Source organism: Lepus europaeus, chromosome 5 (assembly GCF_033115175.1).
Source record: "Lepus europaeus isolate LE1 chromosome 5, mLepTim1.pri, whole genome shotgun sequence".
NCBI classification, from domain to species: Eukaryota; Metazoa; Chordata; class Mammalia; order Lagomorpha; family Leporidae; genus Lepus; species Lepus europaeus.
In genome coordinates this window covers 154835270-154852465 of record NC_084831.1, presented here as the reverse complement: position 1 = coordinate 154852465, position 17196 = coordinate 154835270, and the positions used below count along the sequence as shown (strand labels likewise).

General features: G+C 44.9%; 1 protein-coding gene across 1 annotated transcript in view; it reads left to right on the top strand.

The window, feature by feature from the left end:
- PAPPA2 (pappalysin 2) overlaps window positions 1-17196 on the top strand; it is a 275884-nt gene that overhangs the window by 200987 nt on the left and 57701 nt on the right. Inside the window, exons 17-19 of the mRNA XM_062193837.1 lie at window positions 12720-12888; window positions 14296-14431; window positions 16088-16197. Of these exons, the coding sequence (XP_062049821.1) occupies window positions 12720-12888; window positions 14296-14431; window positions 16088-16197 (415 nt within the window). The remainder of the gene's footprint in view (window positions 1-12719; window positions 12889-14295; window positions 14432-16087; window positions 16198-17196) is intronic.

Below are 17196 nucleotides of genomic sequence, written 5' to 3'. Positions count from 1 at the left end.
ATAATTGAGTTTAAAATTAAGCACTTCCCTGAAGCCTCTGAGGACAATTTGGCCAAACTTCTAAGAAGGGTTTCCTTAGCCCGAGATTTATTTCATGTCTTGGTGGTTAATTATACAGGCGCTGGGCTTCGGGAGACCTACGTTTGAATCTTAACTCTGTTGTTTATTAATTCTTTGACCTGGAGCAAGTCGCTGATCTATACTGAGCATCACTATTTGTATTTGCAGAGTTCAGGCAATGAAGGTGCTTACAGGTTTGAGGAAGATAATAACATAAAAAGAAAAGAGCACCATTTTTGGTCACATTATGCCTTAGTTCAGCAGCAGCTGCTGCTGGTTGTCATGGTCACCACCACCACCACCACCACCACCACCACCACCACCACCACCAGCATGATTCCCAGTGTTAATGCCCATGAGGTGCCCTTCTGGTGTGTTTAACAGCAAAACTTTTTAAACAAACAATATACTCAGCCACATTTCCAGCTGCAGCCATTTCTCTCCCATCTGTGGTTGGCTCCTGTACTTAAAGAAAGCATCACAGAGATCAGGAAGGCTGAGATTGGCATTCAACATGGAAAATACAGGTCTTCAGTTACCAGATGAGGGGAAAGACACATTTCCCCACCACTGAAAGAAGTGCACATTAAAATATAAAGTTCATTAAACTGAAAAATAAGAAAGAAACCCCCCTACTCCAGTGTATTTTACATCATCCCACTGTCAACTCAGTCCTGCAGTGGTGTCAAGTAGACCCCGAAAAGAAAAAGAAAAAACACAAAACAGTGATGTGGGGGAGAAGACAAGAAAGGGAAATGAAATAGCAGTGTAGCCCTGGGCATACTTAAAGGTGGAATGGGCAAACAGGGTCATGCTGGCGTACAAGGAGACAAGCCAGGGCATGGAGACATGACAGATGTTCAGACTGTTGATCTTTTAGCACAGTAGCTTGAACCTCTGAGGTTCAACAGCTTCTGAACTAGCATAGGCAGGGAAAGAAGGACCCGGTTCATGAACTGCAAGTATGCAGTCAATGCAATGTTAAAATTTCTTAAGTGTCCTAGATTTATAATGTTAAAAGACCTTGGGTGGTAGGGCAGTGTTGTGGCACAGCAGGTTAAGTTGCTGCCCGCGATGCTAGCATCCTGTATGAGCACTGATTCCAGTCCTGGCTGCTCTCCTCCCCATCCAGCTCACTGCTAATGCACCCAAGAAAAGAGCGAAGGGTGGCTTAAGTACCTGGGCATTTGTCACCCACGTGGAGGACCTGGATGGAATGTAGGCTCCCAGATTTGCCCTGACCCAACCCCAGCCATTGCAGTGATTTGGGGAGTTAACCAGCAGATAGAAGATCTGTCTCTCTCCTTCTTCACCACTGCCCCCATAACTCTGCCTTTCAAATAAATAGATAAATCTTTTTTTAAAAAAATTAGGAAAGTGGACATTGTTGTTCAGTGGGTAAGCAGCAGCTTGCAACACCTGCATTAAGTATATCAGAATGCCAATTCCAGTCCTGGATACTGCGCTTCTAGTCTGGGTTCCTACTAACGCACCCTCGGAGGCAGCAGATGATGATAGTTAAGGTACGTGGGCCCCTGTCATTCATATGGGAGAGCTGGGTGATGTTCCTGTCTCCTGGCTTGGTCCTGGCTGTTGTGGGCATTCAGGAAGTAAATCAGTAGATGAAAGATATCTCTGTCTTTCACCTCCCTCTTTTCCTTTGACTTTAAAATAGATGAAAATAAATACACATTTTTCAATTAGGAAAGCAATCTAATTTTAAGCTCTGTGCCATACCACTGTATACATACATATATGAATAGATGTTAAACATATGTATATATACGTAAATGTGCTATATATATTTGCCAAGTAAGAAACACACTGTAATCTCTATAGTCATGCGTCTGTGAGAAATAGAAATTTATTTTCTTTCCATTAAGGCTTTGTCTGACTTTATAATTAGTGTTTATAGTAAACACATTCAAAGTTTATCCTTGAAATCTTCAATTCTCTTGCCACTGTAGGATAATGTGAGCTTTAAGCTAATTTATTACAGCTCCTTTTGGCTTCAAAGGGACTGAACCTCTGCTACGAGACTTGGCCACTCAAATACACACCTGAGTGCAGGCCAGCTCCCTGCTACAGGCTTTTCAGGGCTCTGGTGGCGAGCACACACCTCCTCATTGCAAGCACAAAACCCACTGAACACATAAAACTTCCCTGTGACTTTCAGGGCCACGCAAGGGCAAACCTTACCGTGAAACATTCTGTCTTTACCTTGACTGCTAACTTATGTATTCATTAGAATAAAGTTTCTTGTCTAATAAGAGTAACAGCCTAATTGTTGTGTATGAACCCATAGGATTAAGCCCATCACTTTACTCCTTGACTCATTCCTTTTTTGTTAAATAATTATTTATTTTAAAGTCAGAGCTACACAGAGAGAGAAGGGGAGGCGGGGGGGGGGGGTGGAGAGGTCTTCCATTCCTCTGGTTCACTCCCCAGATGGCCACAACAGCCAGAGCTGGGCTGATCTGAAGCTGGGAGCCGGGAGCTTCTTCCATGTCTCCCACATGGGTTCAGGGGCCCAAGGACCTGTGCCATCTTCTACTGCTTTCCCAGACCTTAGCAGAGAGCTGGATCAGAAGTAAAGCAGCCGGGTCACGACCTGGCGCCCATATGGGATGCCGGTGCTGCAGGCTGGAACTTGAACCTGCTGTGCCACAGCACCGGCCCCTTGACTCTCTCTTACCTTCCCTTTTCCTACCCCACTTGTATCTCAGGCTCCTGCTAACCCTTTGTTCAACCTAGTGGGTAAATATGTTGGTTGTGACCTTGCCTTGGCTCTCTGGTGATGGGCCAGCCTAGGCCAAACCAAGGTTTTGAATGATTTCCTGAGGGATTCTGGGTAGGACAGAAATCAGAAGAATTGAGGAGATTGAGTACAGTGTTAATATCGCACACTCATTGGGGTGGGGCTGGGAGAGGGCTGCATGGGTCCTTTGGTATTAGTGCTCGTTAATGATTTCTACTATTGTTGGAGTATGTGCCTGTCACTGTACTATGTTCTTTGAATTCACTAATTCATAAATTCTAATGACCCTGTGAAGAATGTATAATCATCCCCTACTCTAGATTGGAAAACTGAGGACAAAAATGCTTAAATAAGCTGTATGAAGTCAGAGATTTGTGAAGTACCAAATTCAAACTGGAGTTCCAGCACCAGTCTTCTGATCCCAGAGCGTCTGTTTTCAGTCACTGCCCCACATTTTCTTCCTGACGGGATTCACCCAGTGCAAGGCAGCAGTGGAGAGTATAGGATTCCCCTGTGTACATCCCAAGTGCTTAGTCCTGCGATGGGTTCTGGTAGCACATTCGTGGGCTTAGATCTTACTGCTGAGGCTTTGGGTCAAGGGACCCTGCAAAGAACAGCGTTCTTGAGGATCAACTGTGATGGGAGGTGGTTGATGAGCTTAATTCCTGGGTGAAGGTGTTGGCCTGTGTATACACCTGGGAGCACTTTTGATCACACCTGTCTGTGAGTTGGGCTGACCAAGAACAGGGATGAAACAGTAAAGAAAAGTTTGTACTGAAACTTTTGAAGATGATAAAAGGACTTCTTGCAAATTAGAGAGCCCTCTGAAGTTGAATTTTATAGTTTGTTACCCTGTTGTTGCCAGAATTGTTACCTTACCTGCCATGGGAAAATGGGGAGGGTTAAGAGATGGGCAGAGAGAAGGAAGCTATGTACACTTTTCTCCATCTACACTTCTGACCAAGATTCCTGAAGCTGTGCTACCTTTCACACCCGTGGTTCTTACACAGACTGTTTATTCTCCCTGTCCTGGCCTCCTCCTTCTCTACCTAATGAACTCATTTCAATGTATTCCGTTGCTGGTATCCTTCATGTCTCTGGGCGTTGTTATTGGCTGCCTCTTTGGGCTCTCATAAATCAGTATTTTCGTCCCTATTATAGCATTTATATTTGCTTCTTCAAGGGCAGGACCTAATCAATAAGCAGGCATATATTAGCTGCGCAGTGAATACTTCTTGTGTGAACATAAGATGGACAAATAATGAATGGTGAGAGCGACTGAGGCAAGAAGTTCCCATTAAAAGTTTTTTGGGTGCAGTTCATCCCTGTGTTTCAAACCCCCAGTGTCAGAAACCAATGGTAGTTCTGCAGAAGAGTGCTAATGATTGTTGTCTACATTTGAGTTTAAATTTCATGCATTCAAGAAACCTCAAGTTGCTTTTAGGTCAGAAAGTAAATTTAATATTTGATAAAAAAAAAACCTGTCATAAAATACAGAAAAAGGATCAGAGAGGTCAAGGATCTCACAGAAAAACAAAGTGAGCAGCTGAACTGGCTGGAAGTGAAAGAGGCTGGGAGTGATGTGGACAATTCCGACAGTGGCAGTGAAAAATGGGGAGATGAGGAAGATACCCCCGCCTTCATGTTAGGTGTCTAGACCTAGGACTAGGACCTCAGTGCACCTCCCAAACTGGAGACCTCAGAGTTAGCAGCAGAAATTCCAAACATCAGAATGAGTATTGCGGCATAGAGCAAGAACAGCCCATACACAGTTAGGAGTTAGCAGGTTGCTCATTCTGAAAGAGAGGCTCTGTTTTGCATGGAAAGAAAGCAAAGCACTTCACCATTTAATACTTCGTTTTCCTAGCCTATAAAGTGAATGTAGTATTATGCAGTTGCCTCTCTCTTACATGTCCTTTTAGGGTAGGAAACTACACAATTGCAATAACTAGGGAGAGGCGGTTTGTTTCTAACTCCATTCCTAGGGACACAAGCAGTTCCATATTATGATGTAGGCGTCATGGTACCTTCAATAGTGTGATAACTGCAGGAAAGCTATTTTCCTTTTCCACACCTTCCTTACCTGATCTATACAATGAACTCTCATCCATTCAGTGTACCAGCATTTACCGGCCCCTACTATGTACCAGGCCTTGTCCTGGGTACTAGGACATCATAGTAAACAAGGTCACCAGGCTCATATTCCAGTGGAGGGAGACTGGCAGTAAACAAGCAAAACCAATAAGCAAAATAATTACAGGCTATGCAGTCTATGAAAGGACCAAAGATGCTTTGATTTAAAGAAAAGTTAGGGGGTGAGATAAGGATCTTCTGTGCTGACAAAAATTATACTTAGACATAAAGACAGAGAAGGGGCCAGCAAGAGGAAGAGCAAAGGAAAACCATCATGAGCCAAAAGGATGGCACTCGTGTCCTGTGGCAGGAGACCTAGGGTGGCTCAAAGGCAGGTCCCTGCCGACCACAGGGGAGATCCAGGCTGAGCTCCCAATTTCTGCCTTCAGCCTGGCCCAGTCCTGGCTGTTGCAGGCATCTGGGGAGTGAACCAGCAGATGGAAGATCTCTCTCTCTCTCTCTCTCTCTCTCTCTCTCTCATTATCTGTCTTTCAAATAAGTCAATAAAAGTTTTTAAAAAGAAGGTGGTTGCATGGTATTGAATGAGGCCAGATCACTCAGTGCCTCGTAGGTGAAAGCAACATGTTGATTTTTATTTTTTTGTGCAACCAGATGTAGTTGAAGTGTTCTACACATGGAAATTGCACAGTCTGACTCATTAATTTACTTCTGTGAACATCTCCTCTGGCCAGTGCCAGGGCGTGGAGAGAAGTCGGGTGTGCAGTTAGTGAGTGATGGTGGCTTGCACTGATGTCGTGGCTGTGGAATTGGAGATGTATGGAGATAGAGTCTAGAAATATTTGGGAGACGAGATGGATAGTACCTACAGATCAACTGAATAAAACTGGACAGGAGCTCAGGAGGGGGTAAGAGTTTGAGCAACAGGTAAATGGCACTGCTGCTGAGGATCATGGAGGAGGAGACGAGGGAATCGAGGGCTCAGAAAATGACAGCCCCCCATCATGCAGGGTAGGTTTGAGGACAGAAATGGTATTGCTATAGATACACACTATTCTGTACAATGCCTAGCACTTACGTGCTTAATGTTGTTTTCCTGTTAGTATTATTACTCATGAGGGATTACCCACTGGAGCACTGGAGACACCAGATGCCCTGGGTTGGCAGCCACATAATGGTTCTCCTGGATTCAACAAATCATGCTTTTATTTACTTTTGAAAACCGTTCAGTGCTGATAGAAGGACGGGGTAGATTCATGTGTTTCTCATACAGCATCAATCAAACTCTCAGCCAAGTCTTGATGACAAGACCTCCGTTTCTGCCAATGATGTAAGAAGCAGAAAGAGTTCATCTGGATTGTCAGCACTAGGTGGATACCACAAATTCTGGAAACTGGGAAAAAAACCTTTTAGCTTGGAAACTGGTGATTTGTCTGGAGAAGTTGGAGAGAAAATAAATATAAACCTTACCCTAACCCCAACGCCTCATGATACCATTTAGAGTAAGAGATCAGAGACTGACTAGCAACCCTAGCCCAAGCTAGATGCTTAGAAAACCCACACAGTACAGCTACAGGGTTGTTACATGGGCAACCCTGCACTCTGTTTCCTTCACCTATGGATTACTTTTATTACCATGAGAAAGTCACAGGTATTTTAGCAGTTTGCCAACCTGGTTGCATATAAAACCTGTTAGGAAGTTGAAAAATTTGGAGTCCTAGGCCAGCCCCAGGAGATTGGGTTCTGTGGGCTTGGGAATTTGTGTTTTTTTGTTTGTTTGTTTTTGTTTTTTTGTGTTTGTTTGTTTGACAGGCAGAGTGGATAGTGAGAGAGAGAGACAGAGAGAAAGGTCTTCCTTTTTGCCGCTGGTTCACCCTCCAATGGCCGCTGCAGCCGGCGCACCGCGCTGATCCGAAGCCAGGATCCAGGTGCTTCTCCTGGTCTCCCATGCGGGTGCAGGGCCCAAGGACTTGGGCCATCCTCCACTGCCTTCCCGGGCCATAGCAGAGAGCTGGCCTGGAAGAGGAGCAACCGGGATAGAATCCGGCGCCCCAACCAGGACTAGAACCCTGGGTGCCGGCACCGCAAGGCGAAAGGATTAGCCTGTTAAGCCACGGCGCCGGCCAGGAATTTGTGTTTTAAGAGTAGTTTCTACAAGATTCTGATGGGGCTCATCCACCAAAGTTGCTTAGAAACCATTGCTCTAATGGTTGGGTGTTATACTACGAGCTGAAAACTTGGGGATATTAATTGCTTTTGCCAATCACTTGCTTACTCTGTGATATTAGGAAGGACATCTCTGTGGTAATAAATGTGCAGTTTCCTGCTTATAAAATAAGATATTTTAGATCACTCACTCCACATGGATGAAGAAAATATAGGGTTTTGCTAGACATGAGTAGAATGTTTTATGTGAAAGTTTCTTGGAACGGACTACCAAACAAGCCCTGGAATCTATGTCTTGATAAGTGCCGTATGTGTTCATCAATCTGGTATCCAATGTCATCATTCTTTGAAATGCAAATCTGTTCACCTCGTGACTTCAAAAAGTTTCCTAGTTTTTTTATTTGTACACATTATGTGGAGGAATTAAACCATTGTGAATAAACCAATTTTTTTCCTTAGTTATCTTAAATAATAAAAAGTCACTCCCGGCCGGCGCCGTGGCTTAACAGGCTAATCCTCCGCCTTGCGGCGCTGGCACACCGGGTTCTAGTCCCGGTTGGGGCGCCGGATTCTATCCCGGTTGCCCCTCTTCCAGGCCAGCTCTCTGCTATGGCCTGGGAAGGCAGTGGAGGAGGGCCCAAGTGCTTGGGCCCTGCACCCGCATGGGAGACCAGGAGAAGCACCTGGCTCCTGGCTTCAGATCAGCATGATGCGCCGGTCCCAGCGGCCATTGGAGGGTGAACCAACAGCAAAAAGGAAGACCTTTCTCTCTGTCTCTCTCTTTCACTATTCACTCTGCCTGTCAAAAAAAAAAAAAAAAAGTTACTCCCTCAACCTCACCAAACTAGAAGAAACGCAGAGGCAGTTGTAGCACACTAGACAGGTCAGAGTCCTGCCATTCCAGGGTCTCAATCCACTCAGACTGGTCCAACAGAATACCATAGACAGGTGTCTTGGACAGACATATGCTTCCCACTGTTCTGGAGGTGGAGAAGCCCAAGATCAAGTACTGGAAGATCCCTTCTCTGATGACATCACCCTTTTGATTTGCAGGTGGCAAGTGGTCTCTGCTGTGTTCTCACATGGCAGGGTACAGAGAAGGCAAGCCCTTGTGTCTCTTCTAATAGAGGCATTAGTCACATCATGTGGGCTCCACTCTCACGAGTTAATAACTTTCCAAAGGCTTAGCCTCTTTCTAGAACATCAGGGGTTAGGACTTCACCAAGTGAGTTGGAGGGAGTGGGACACAGTCCATAACACTAAGTAATCGAAACTTCAGCAGGTGAATGGTAAGATTTAGGCTTTAGTCCCCTTCAGAGGCTGGATGGGAAAACCAAATTTCCCGGCACTGGGAAGAATCCAGGGTGCTCTGATTTCCTGACACAATCATGGTCTCCTTTGGAATAAAATAGCCAGGATCAGATCGTGGCACTCAAGTGCCAAGATCCATACTATTGGATCTGAAGACTCAGGCTTATAGGTACATTAGCAAGCCGATAGCAAGCAGAATGAGACAGCCCTCACTATTGGGTCAAGAGGAACCAATCAGATGCTTTGCAATAAATCTAACTAACAGTGGGTACTAAGTGGCATCATCTGATATAGAGGCAGAAGCTGTGAAAGATTGTTCGAGAGATGGGTGGCCATACAGGAGGTCAAAAAGGGCCTAGGAATCCTTATTGAAAGGAAACTGGGGAACTGTGTTTTGGTGTAGCAGGTTAAGCCTCCACCTGCAATGCAGGCATCCCATATGGGCACCAGTTCGAATACCGACTGATCCACTTCTGATCCAGCTCCCTGCTAATGCACCTGGGAAAGCAGTGGAAGGTAGCCCAAGTTCTTGGGCCCCTGCACCCATATGGGAGACTTGGAAAAAGCTCCTGGCTCCTGGCGTCAGCCTGGCCTAGCTCCAGCCATTGCAGCCATTTTGGGTGCAGATGGAAGATCTCTTTCTCTGTCTCTCCCTCTCTCTCTCTGTAACTCTAGCTTTCAAATTCATAAAATGAAAAAAAAAAATTAAAAAGGAAACTGGATCTAGGGAGCCAGGACCCTGGTAGCCTCTCCTCACTTATGCCCATAGCACCTTCTCTCAGGTCCACTGTGTAAACTCTGCTGCTTTTCTTGCTACCCTAGAACTGTCTGTCTCCCATTATTATTGGTTGTTTGCAGCACAGAGCATGTCATGTTGTCCGAGTGCCACCCAAAACACCCAAACTCACTCTTCCTCATCCAAGCTTGATCTGTCTACCCTCACCCCCGAGGTTATTAAACTGGCAAAAAAAAAAAAAAAAAAAAAAAAAACATGAAAATCGGCATTCTTGAATGGTTCTTCACTCTGGGCAGGGAAAGAGAGGACTATTTCCATGGTTGAAGTGTTCCAACAAATTCAGAGAAAAATACCACATGAAGTCAAAATATCGTCCTCCTGGCCAAGCAAGGGCTCTCCTTTATAGTCATGCTGACATGCAAGGTTTTCACAGCCTCGCCGTTCCCCTGGTGTCAGTGGCATTGCCTGCTCTCTACAGCTTGAAGTTGTCAATGCAACAGAGGTAGGGGAAGAATTTAATCTGTGGGAGGTGGTGGAAAGAAGAGAGTCCCTGGGAGAATTTAAACTATATAGTATGAAGGAAGGTAAGATATCCAATCTAGGAAAGGTACAAAAGGGAGCTTTATGACAGTGACAAGAATCGCAAAGCTTTCATTGGAAATAGACTTAGGACAACATTTTTAAATAGCATCTTCTTCATGAGACAGAAGCTGTATACTAAAGAGTACACAATGTGTGATTTCATTTGTACAAGAGCAGGCCAATGAGGGTCAGAAGTGTGTTGTGGGAGTGTCAGGATTTTATCCAAGAAGAAACAGAAAGGGGACTTCCAAGGGGTTGAGAATGTCCTCTATCTTGGTTTGAGGCATGGCTGTCCAGCTGAATTCCGGTGTGAACACTTCCTAAGGAATATACTAAGATCTGGGTCCTTTTCTCTATGTAATTTATTACTCAGGACAAAAATTGTGGTAACTCCTCTGTTCTGCCACATTTACAAATGTGGCATCAAGTCCAAGGGTGTCTGGGGTGCTCAGAGGGAAAAGATGCTGTTAGTGGTCAGAGTGGTCCGCAGATAAAGTAGGAACAGCCAGAGCCCAGCGCAGCAGGAGGACCATGGGCTTTTGAGGCAAGTGGACCCAAGTCCATGTCCTGCCTACAGGTGTGACTGTGGAGATTCGAACAATCTACTTTTTGTTGATGCTCAATTTTCTTCTCCAAAATGCTGCCATTATGTGCTGTTTGATGGACCCAATAATATAATCTATGTAGGTATCTTGCCAAACACCAGAAATGTAGATCAAAAGAAATGTTTATCATTAATGGTAGGTCCCTGTCCACATAGATTATAATACCAAGAAATTCTAGTCAAACACAAGATTTGTATCCTCAACATCCCTGGAAATAGAAATATGACCCTAAATTGATTTTTAGTAATAAACAAAACACTTATGTCTAGGTATATATTATTAAATATGTTAAACTATGAGACCGTTTTATTATGAAAATTATTTTAAATTAAACACATTCTAAGCAAAGGCAGAGAGACAGATAGAGAGCTTTCATCTGCTGATTCACTCCTCAAATGCTTGCAACAGCTAGGACTGGGCTAGCCCAAAGCCAGGAGCCTGGAACTCAATCCAGATCTTCCATATGGGAGACAGGGATACAAAGATTTGGGCCATCACTTGCTGCCTCCCAGAGTATGCATTAGTGAGCAACTGAAATTGGAAGTGGAGCCAGGACTCAAACTCAGGCACTCAAATATGTGATGCAGATATCCAAAGGGGTGTGTTAACCACTGCACCAGGTGCCCATGCCCACCTCTGATATATTTTAGTTTGTGGGAATTAAAAAACAAGAATAAGACCCAGCTTCTGCCTTCTAGAAGCTTCCAATCTAACAGGAAAGACAGACACACACATGTTTTTAAGACCATGCGACATGGGGCATTTTGCAACAGTCAAACTCAGCTTGCTAAGGATGGTGGACATATTTAAATTTTAAAAAGACATTGTGACATTGGAAAATTGCAATTTAAGGCCATCATGTAGTTAAGAGTCAGCGGCTAAAGGGTTATTTGCATTTTAGAATCACAGGTTTATGTGTGAGCAGAAGTATTCTGAATCAGAAGGGGATCTATTAAAAGAGTCACATGGAAAGTGCCTTCAGATTGTGGTGAGTCAGAGGGGAGTGGGATGGCATCCACAACAGCAAGAACCCTGGTTGTGTTGACTCCTGTCCACCTCCAGGGCCGTCTCTGGCTGGGGACCACGGCTATGCATGAAGAAGAGCGAGCGTCCAGGCAGCATTGAGTCATGTCTTCTTGTGAGACTCTAGGGAAAGGTAGGGGCTCTTTCCAAGGAAAGAGGGACTTGTAAACAAAACAGTTGCAGCGATCTTGGAGAGACGGTTGTTCTAAAGCTTAGGCTGAGTCTGTGTCTTCAAACAAGATCATATCACTACACCTTCTCCCCTTTCTGGAGAACAAACATCAGCACCAAACATCACCATATCAACACTGACAGTCCTCACATCACAGCTGATTCACCCCGTGAGTGTGAGATAATCTTTTCTGTACTTCATTCTGGCTGGCGTTTCCCAGTGTACCAGGTGTGAGACTTACTTCTTCAAGATGAAAATCTCAATTAAAACTTGACTATAGACAACCTAGATACTGCACTGTTTATCAAACATTTTTAGAGTATTACATAAAATATTACTATAGAACTCCTACTACTACCACTGCTAACACATGAATGTTACTATTTTTAATAGAAATCTCACTATTTAAAAAGATATATTTATCTGGGGATGATGCTATGGCATAGTAGGCAAAGCCCCTGCCTGCAGGGCCAGCATCACACATGGGCGCTGATTTGTGTCCTGGATATTCCACTTCTTATCCAGCCCTCTGCTGATGGCCTGGGAAAGCAGTAGAAGATGGCCCAAGTGTTTCGGCCCCTGGACCTACATGGGAGAATTGGAGGAAGCTCCTGGCTCCTGGCTTCAGATTGGCCCAGCCCCATCCGTCGATGCCGTCTGGCAAGTAAACCAGTGGACAGATGACCTTTCTCTCTGTCTGTGACTCTGCCTCTCAAGTAAAAAATATTTTTATAAGATTTATTTATTTGAAAGGCAGCAAGACAGAGAAAGAAATCTCCCATCTACTGCTTCAGTCCCCAAGTGGTCATAACGTCTACTGTGCCAGGTCAAAGCCAGGAGCCAGGAACTCCATCTTGGTTTCCCACATGGGTGGTGGAGCCTAAGCACTTGGTGCATCTTCCGCTGCTTTCCCAAGAACGTTAGCAGTGGATTGGATCAGAAGCAGAGCAGCCAGGACTCACACCGTTGCTCTGCTATGGGATGCCAGCATCACAAGCAATGGCTCAAGCCAGTGTGCCACAGCGTTAACCATTGAACACTATCATTTTTAATTTTGTAACTTAGACATCAGAATGAGATGGTGGGATGGTGGGTAACAAGAACCATGTGCCTCTGCCTATCTTGTAGTCCTCATCACATATTGCTGAGGATCCTGTCTTTCTCACAGCCTTCGTGTGAGAGTCTGATGAGCAATTTTGTTTCCTGTCTCATCAGCAAGTTCCTGAAGATACAGTGCCTGGAAGGTGGAGTCTGGGAGCAAGGAAGCTGCACCCCAGTGGTGTGCGAGCCGCCTTCTCCCGTCTTTGAAGGCATGTATGAGTGTACCAATGGCTTCAAGCTGGACAGCCAGTGTGTGCTCAACTGCGACCAGGAAGCTGAGAGGGTAAGGGCGGCTTCTTGAACTCTGTTTGGAATCAGGCTGTCTCCAATCATAAGGGTCCCTGCCAGACTGTTGAGTAGAAATGGTCTGCGAGAGTCCCATCACACAGACATTACTGAGCTGGGATTCCAACCAGAGGTGTTGATATCATTTGAAAGGGAATTCAGAAGATGCAATGATTTCGGACCATTCTCTCCCATTTTCAGGACTTCCTCTGGAATAAGAAGAAAAACCCAAAGGGTAGGACACCTGGGTATATGCTAAAAAAAAAATGGGATCCTGATTTGGCAATGTGATCTGCTTTCATGCATGCCACTGACCTAACTTGGCTAAGAATGCTAGTTTATTTTATTTTATTTTTTTAGTAGTAGAACAGAATTCTGAACAGAAACACAAATTCCTCAGCAAAGCTGAAAGTCTTGTTTGACTATTATCCTCCCCAGGATTTTGGCTCAAGAGGTCTCAAATGAAAACCACAGTCTTATCGTGGCTGTGTGACTAACATCAATTTTGTTTTAGAATACTTGTATGCACCACACACACACATGAGACAGGAAGTCAGGCAGACTTCCTGGGCAAAGATCAATGACCTCAAGTGCTCCTTTGGCACATTATCTTTAGCCCAGTGCCAACACTCAAAGGTGAGCCCTGCAGAACATGTGTGAAAAAAATGTCATAAAATGAGACCCCTAAGAAAGCAAACACATCTGTTGGCACTGATGGGTTAAGGAACGAAGAATTGGCCAGATGAATGGAGAATTATCTACCTCTAAAATCTTACTGTTTGGATTTTATTAGAAGTGCTAACTTCTGTGTTCTAGACAGGGCATTTTTTCAGACTATTTGGGGTATAAAGCCAAGAGTTACACAAATGAACACACATGTGAAGAAAGGGAGAGGACTTTGGTGAGATCAAAGTAGCTATAATGTGTCCATTCAAGCAGAAAACCAAAAATACACCTTTAGGAAAATTATGATTTGGTTTCATTGGATGATATTCATCTTGAAAAAATATCTGACATTTGCCACAAGCAGCATTTGTGTGACAGTGTGGATGAATCAATGAAAAACAACACCATCTGGGAAAAAATTCCAAAAATAGCTCAGAATACATGGGCTGTGGTTAGTAGCGAATCATGCCCCTTATATCCGAAGAATACATTGCTGATGAGTTTCATCAATGACAAAATTATTCATGATCCCCTGTGATGGAAACAGCAAAGAAGTATCTGAGTGTGTGTACATGCACATGTGTGCCAATTAAAACATACTTTATTGTTTCAAGAGTGTCCTTTAGTCTGGGCTCTAGAAATCAGGGACACTCTGATGTAAACAGATCACCTTTGTTCCTACTCTAAATGAAGCTAACAAGATAGTAACGTGGAAATGTTCTTTTTCTTGGTATTCCAGCCACCTATCCTCTGCACTACAGAGGGACTGTGGACCCAGGAGTTCAAGCTGTGTGAGAACCTGGGAGGAGAATGCCCACCGCCTCCCTCCGAGCTGAATCTCGTGGAGTACAAGTGTGAACAGGGATACGGGATTGGTAAGGAAGGGAGGAGGATGTGAAGTCTGTTCCCAGGTCATCCCTTGGTTGAGCCCGACTGCAATCTTGAATCAGAGACACTCTTTTCCCAGATGAGAAGATAGAAATACAAGTTGACTCTTAGCTGCTTTGGTGAAAATGAAATTCATGGCAAAATTATTCTTTTTGTTCTCCCACATGTGTGTAACGTTGGTACAACTGCTAAGCCACTTGTATCATGTCTGGTCATGTCACCCACTCCACTTCAGGGCTGTGAGTTGATGGATTTGTAGTTCCAAAAGGAAAGGAGGGGACGTGTGGCCACACACCACACGTGTACTCAGCTCCCCTTCTCCTTGTGGTTGTTACTGCAGCGGAGAGTTCCTGAAAGGGACAATTGGGGATTGCGCGGGATTGCCTTGCCCTTCACTCATTTTTTCTCCGCAGGGGACTAGGCTCCAGAACAACTTCTTACTCGTGTTATTGCAATGACTAGAGTTGATTTATAGTGGTGTTAGCTCACTTTTGCCCTGGCTGACCCTAAGCATCCTAGACAAGGGTTGTAACTTATGTGCAACTTCATGAGCTTACCCGTAACTAAGTGCTGCACTGCACAGGCAAGGTATAAACTGACAGATCATTCTAAACTGTGCAATGCCAGAGTGTAATTGGAGCTATTTAGAAACCTCATTTATTTCTTAAATGGATCCCTACCATCTACAAGGTACTCTTCGTACTGTGCCTTGTGGTCAGGCATGGACTCTACAGAGCTCAGATTTGATTTGCCTCTTGAGCCCCATCCTCCAAGCCCCTAATTTCTACAGTAAGATATCGTAGAGTCTCATACACATAGATATAAATATATAGTCCTTAAGAGTTACATAGTTGTTTTGAATACAATAAACATTACTGGAAAACACAGAAGCATAGTGAGAGCTGAAAACCTGGGATATTATCGGATCTGTAGATGAGGAACTAGAAAACCTGAGACTGTATTTTGTTTGACTAGAATTCTGTGGGACGTGTTCTAAGGGAATGCCCCAAGATTCCCCTTCAAGAAGCCAAGACGTGGCCCAAATCTGCTTCTGATTTTCCACTGCCTCCTCCTTTAGCCACACAGGTCTCTTGGTTGCCAATGGAATGACCTGTATTCAGTGCGGCAACACGCAGGGTATTCCTTAGGATGTTTTATAGGCCATTTCCCCTCAGCTAGTCATGTTCTTGGGTCATGGTTGCCACAACCATAAGCTTCTAGGAGACCTTATAAGCAGAAGTGACATTAAAGATGCTTCAAAGGCATCGATCAATCATGATAGACATTGGAAATCAACTGGATCAGGATCTAATCTTTAAATTGCTAGCACCCAGAGATTCAGGCCTCCTGAAGGAGAGGTTATACTGGATAACACAAAGGAGAGGGGAGTTAGTAAAGAGTTAGGAGTTAGTAAAGAGTTAGGGGTTAGGAAAGAGCCACTTGGGGCAGTGGCTCTTTAGTAGTTATTGTCAACGTCTCCCCACGGGTACAGGATAGATGAGTATGAGCCCTGCCTAGGAGCATCATAACGGGACGTCTGGTAGTGTCGAAAGCTCTTGGCAAATCAAAGCTTTTGGTTCCAGAATGAAAAAGCCTGAAGTCCGGGAAGTTCAAGTTCCTGCTGTGAATGTCTGTCGTTGCAGGTGCAGAGTGCTCCCCCTTGTGTATGATCCCCCCTAGTGATCCTGTGCTGCTGCCCGACAACATCACCACCGACACGCTGGAGCACTGGATGCAACCCGTCAGAGTCCAGGTGAGACACGGCACACAGCCAGGGGAAAGCTCAGCGCAGGAGGTAAGGGGAGGCTCAGAGGCCTATGGAGTAGGAAGGAAAACAGAGGAGGAAAATTGCTACTAATGAAAAACAGGGCAAGAAAAGTTAGGTTAGGCTGAAGAAGGTATAAAGATGAAAGAAGGATGCAAAGATGGATTTTAAAGATCACAACAGAACTGAAAACAGAGACAGAGTCAAAGCACTGAGACTGCCTTTTCCTGAGTTGTTTCCACCTCTCTTCCTTTCTCAACCCTGAAATCCTTTCCCTGCACCCTCTACTAGTCAAAGTCAGTCACCATCACCGTAAGTCTATGGTGTGCACAGCCTCTTCTCTGGGCTTTCCATTTGCTTTCTTTCCAACTGAAACCTGGCTCTCCCCTGAGGACTCGGCCTCCCCAGAGGACTCACTGGTCTCTGCTTTCTGTCTCCTACCCACCACGCCTGGGACTGCAAGAGGGGTAGGTATCCTATTTCCTTCTGCCTCTTCCAGACTATCCTCCTCCCCACCCTCCCCCAAAATCACCACCACTCAAATCTAATAAGCCGTTCACTGCTCTCATCACTGCCTGGTAGTGTTCTCAAAGCATTACAGAGCAATTTCTGGGAGTGTATGTTGAGTAAGGATGAATAGTCTAAGACATCTCTGCCCTAACATCAGCCCCACCCCTACTTCCCAAGCCCTTTGGGGTCATTGATCCTTCCCCCAGCACTCCTGCAGGACCACCCTTCGATTCCCGCATCCACGCCTTAGATTCCTTCAAGACCCGGACTCTGAGTCCCATGCCGCCTTCACTGGTCTTGCCCCGTCTGCCACCCTCTCTCCTGGGTAGTTTCCTGGACATACCAGCTACACTTCCTCCCCAGCACCTGTGCCTGGCACCTATCTGCCTACAGTGCTCCTCTCTGAGCTAGCTGCATACTGGAGTCCTTTGCTTTTCTCATATTTTTATTCAGGTCTCAGAAAGTTCCTCTTTAGCC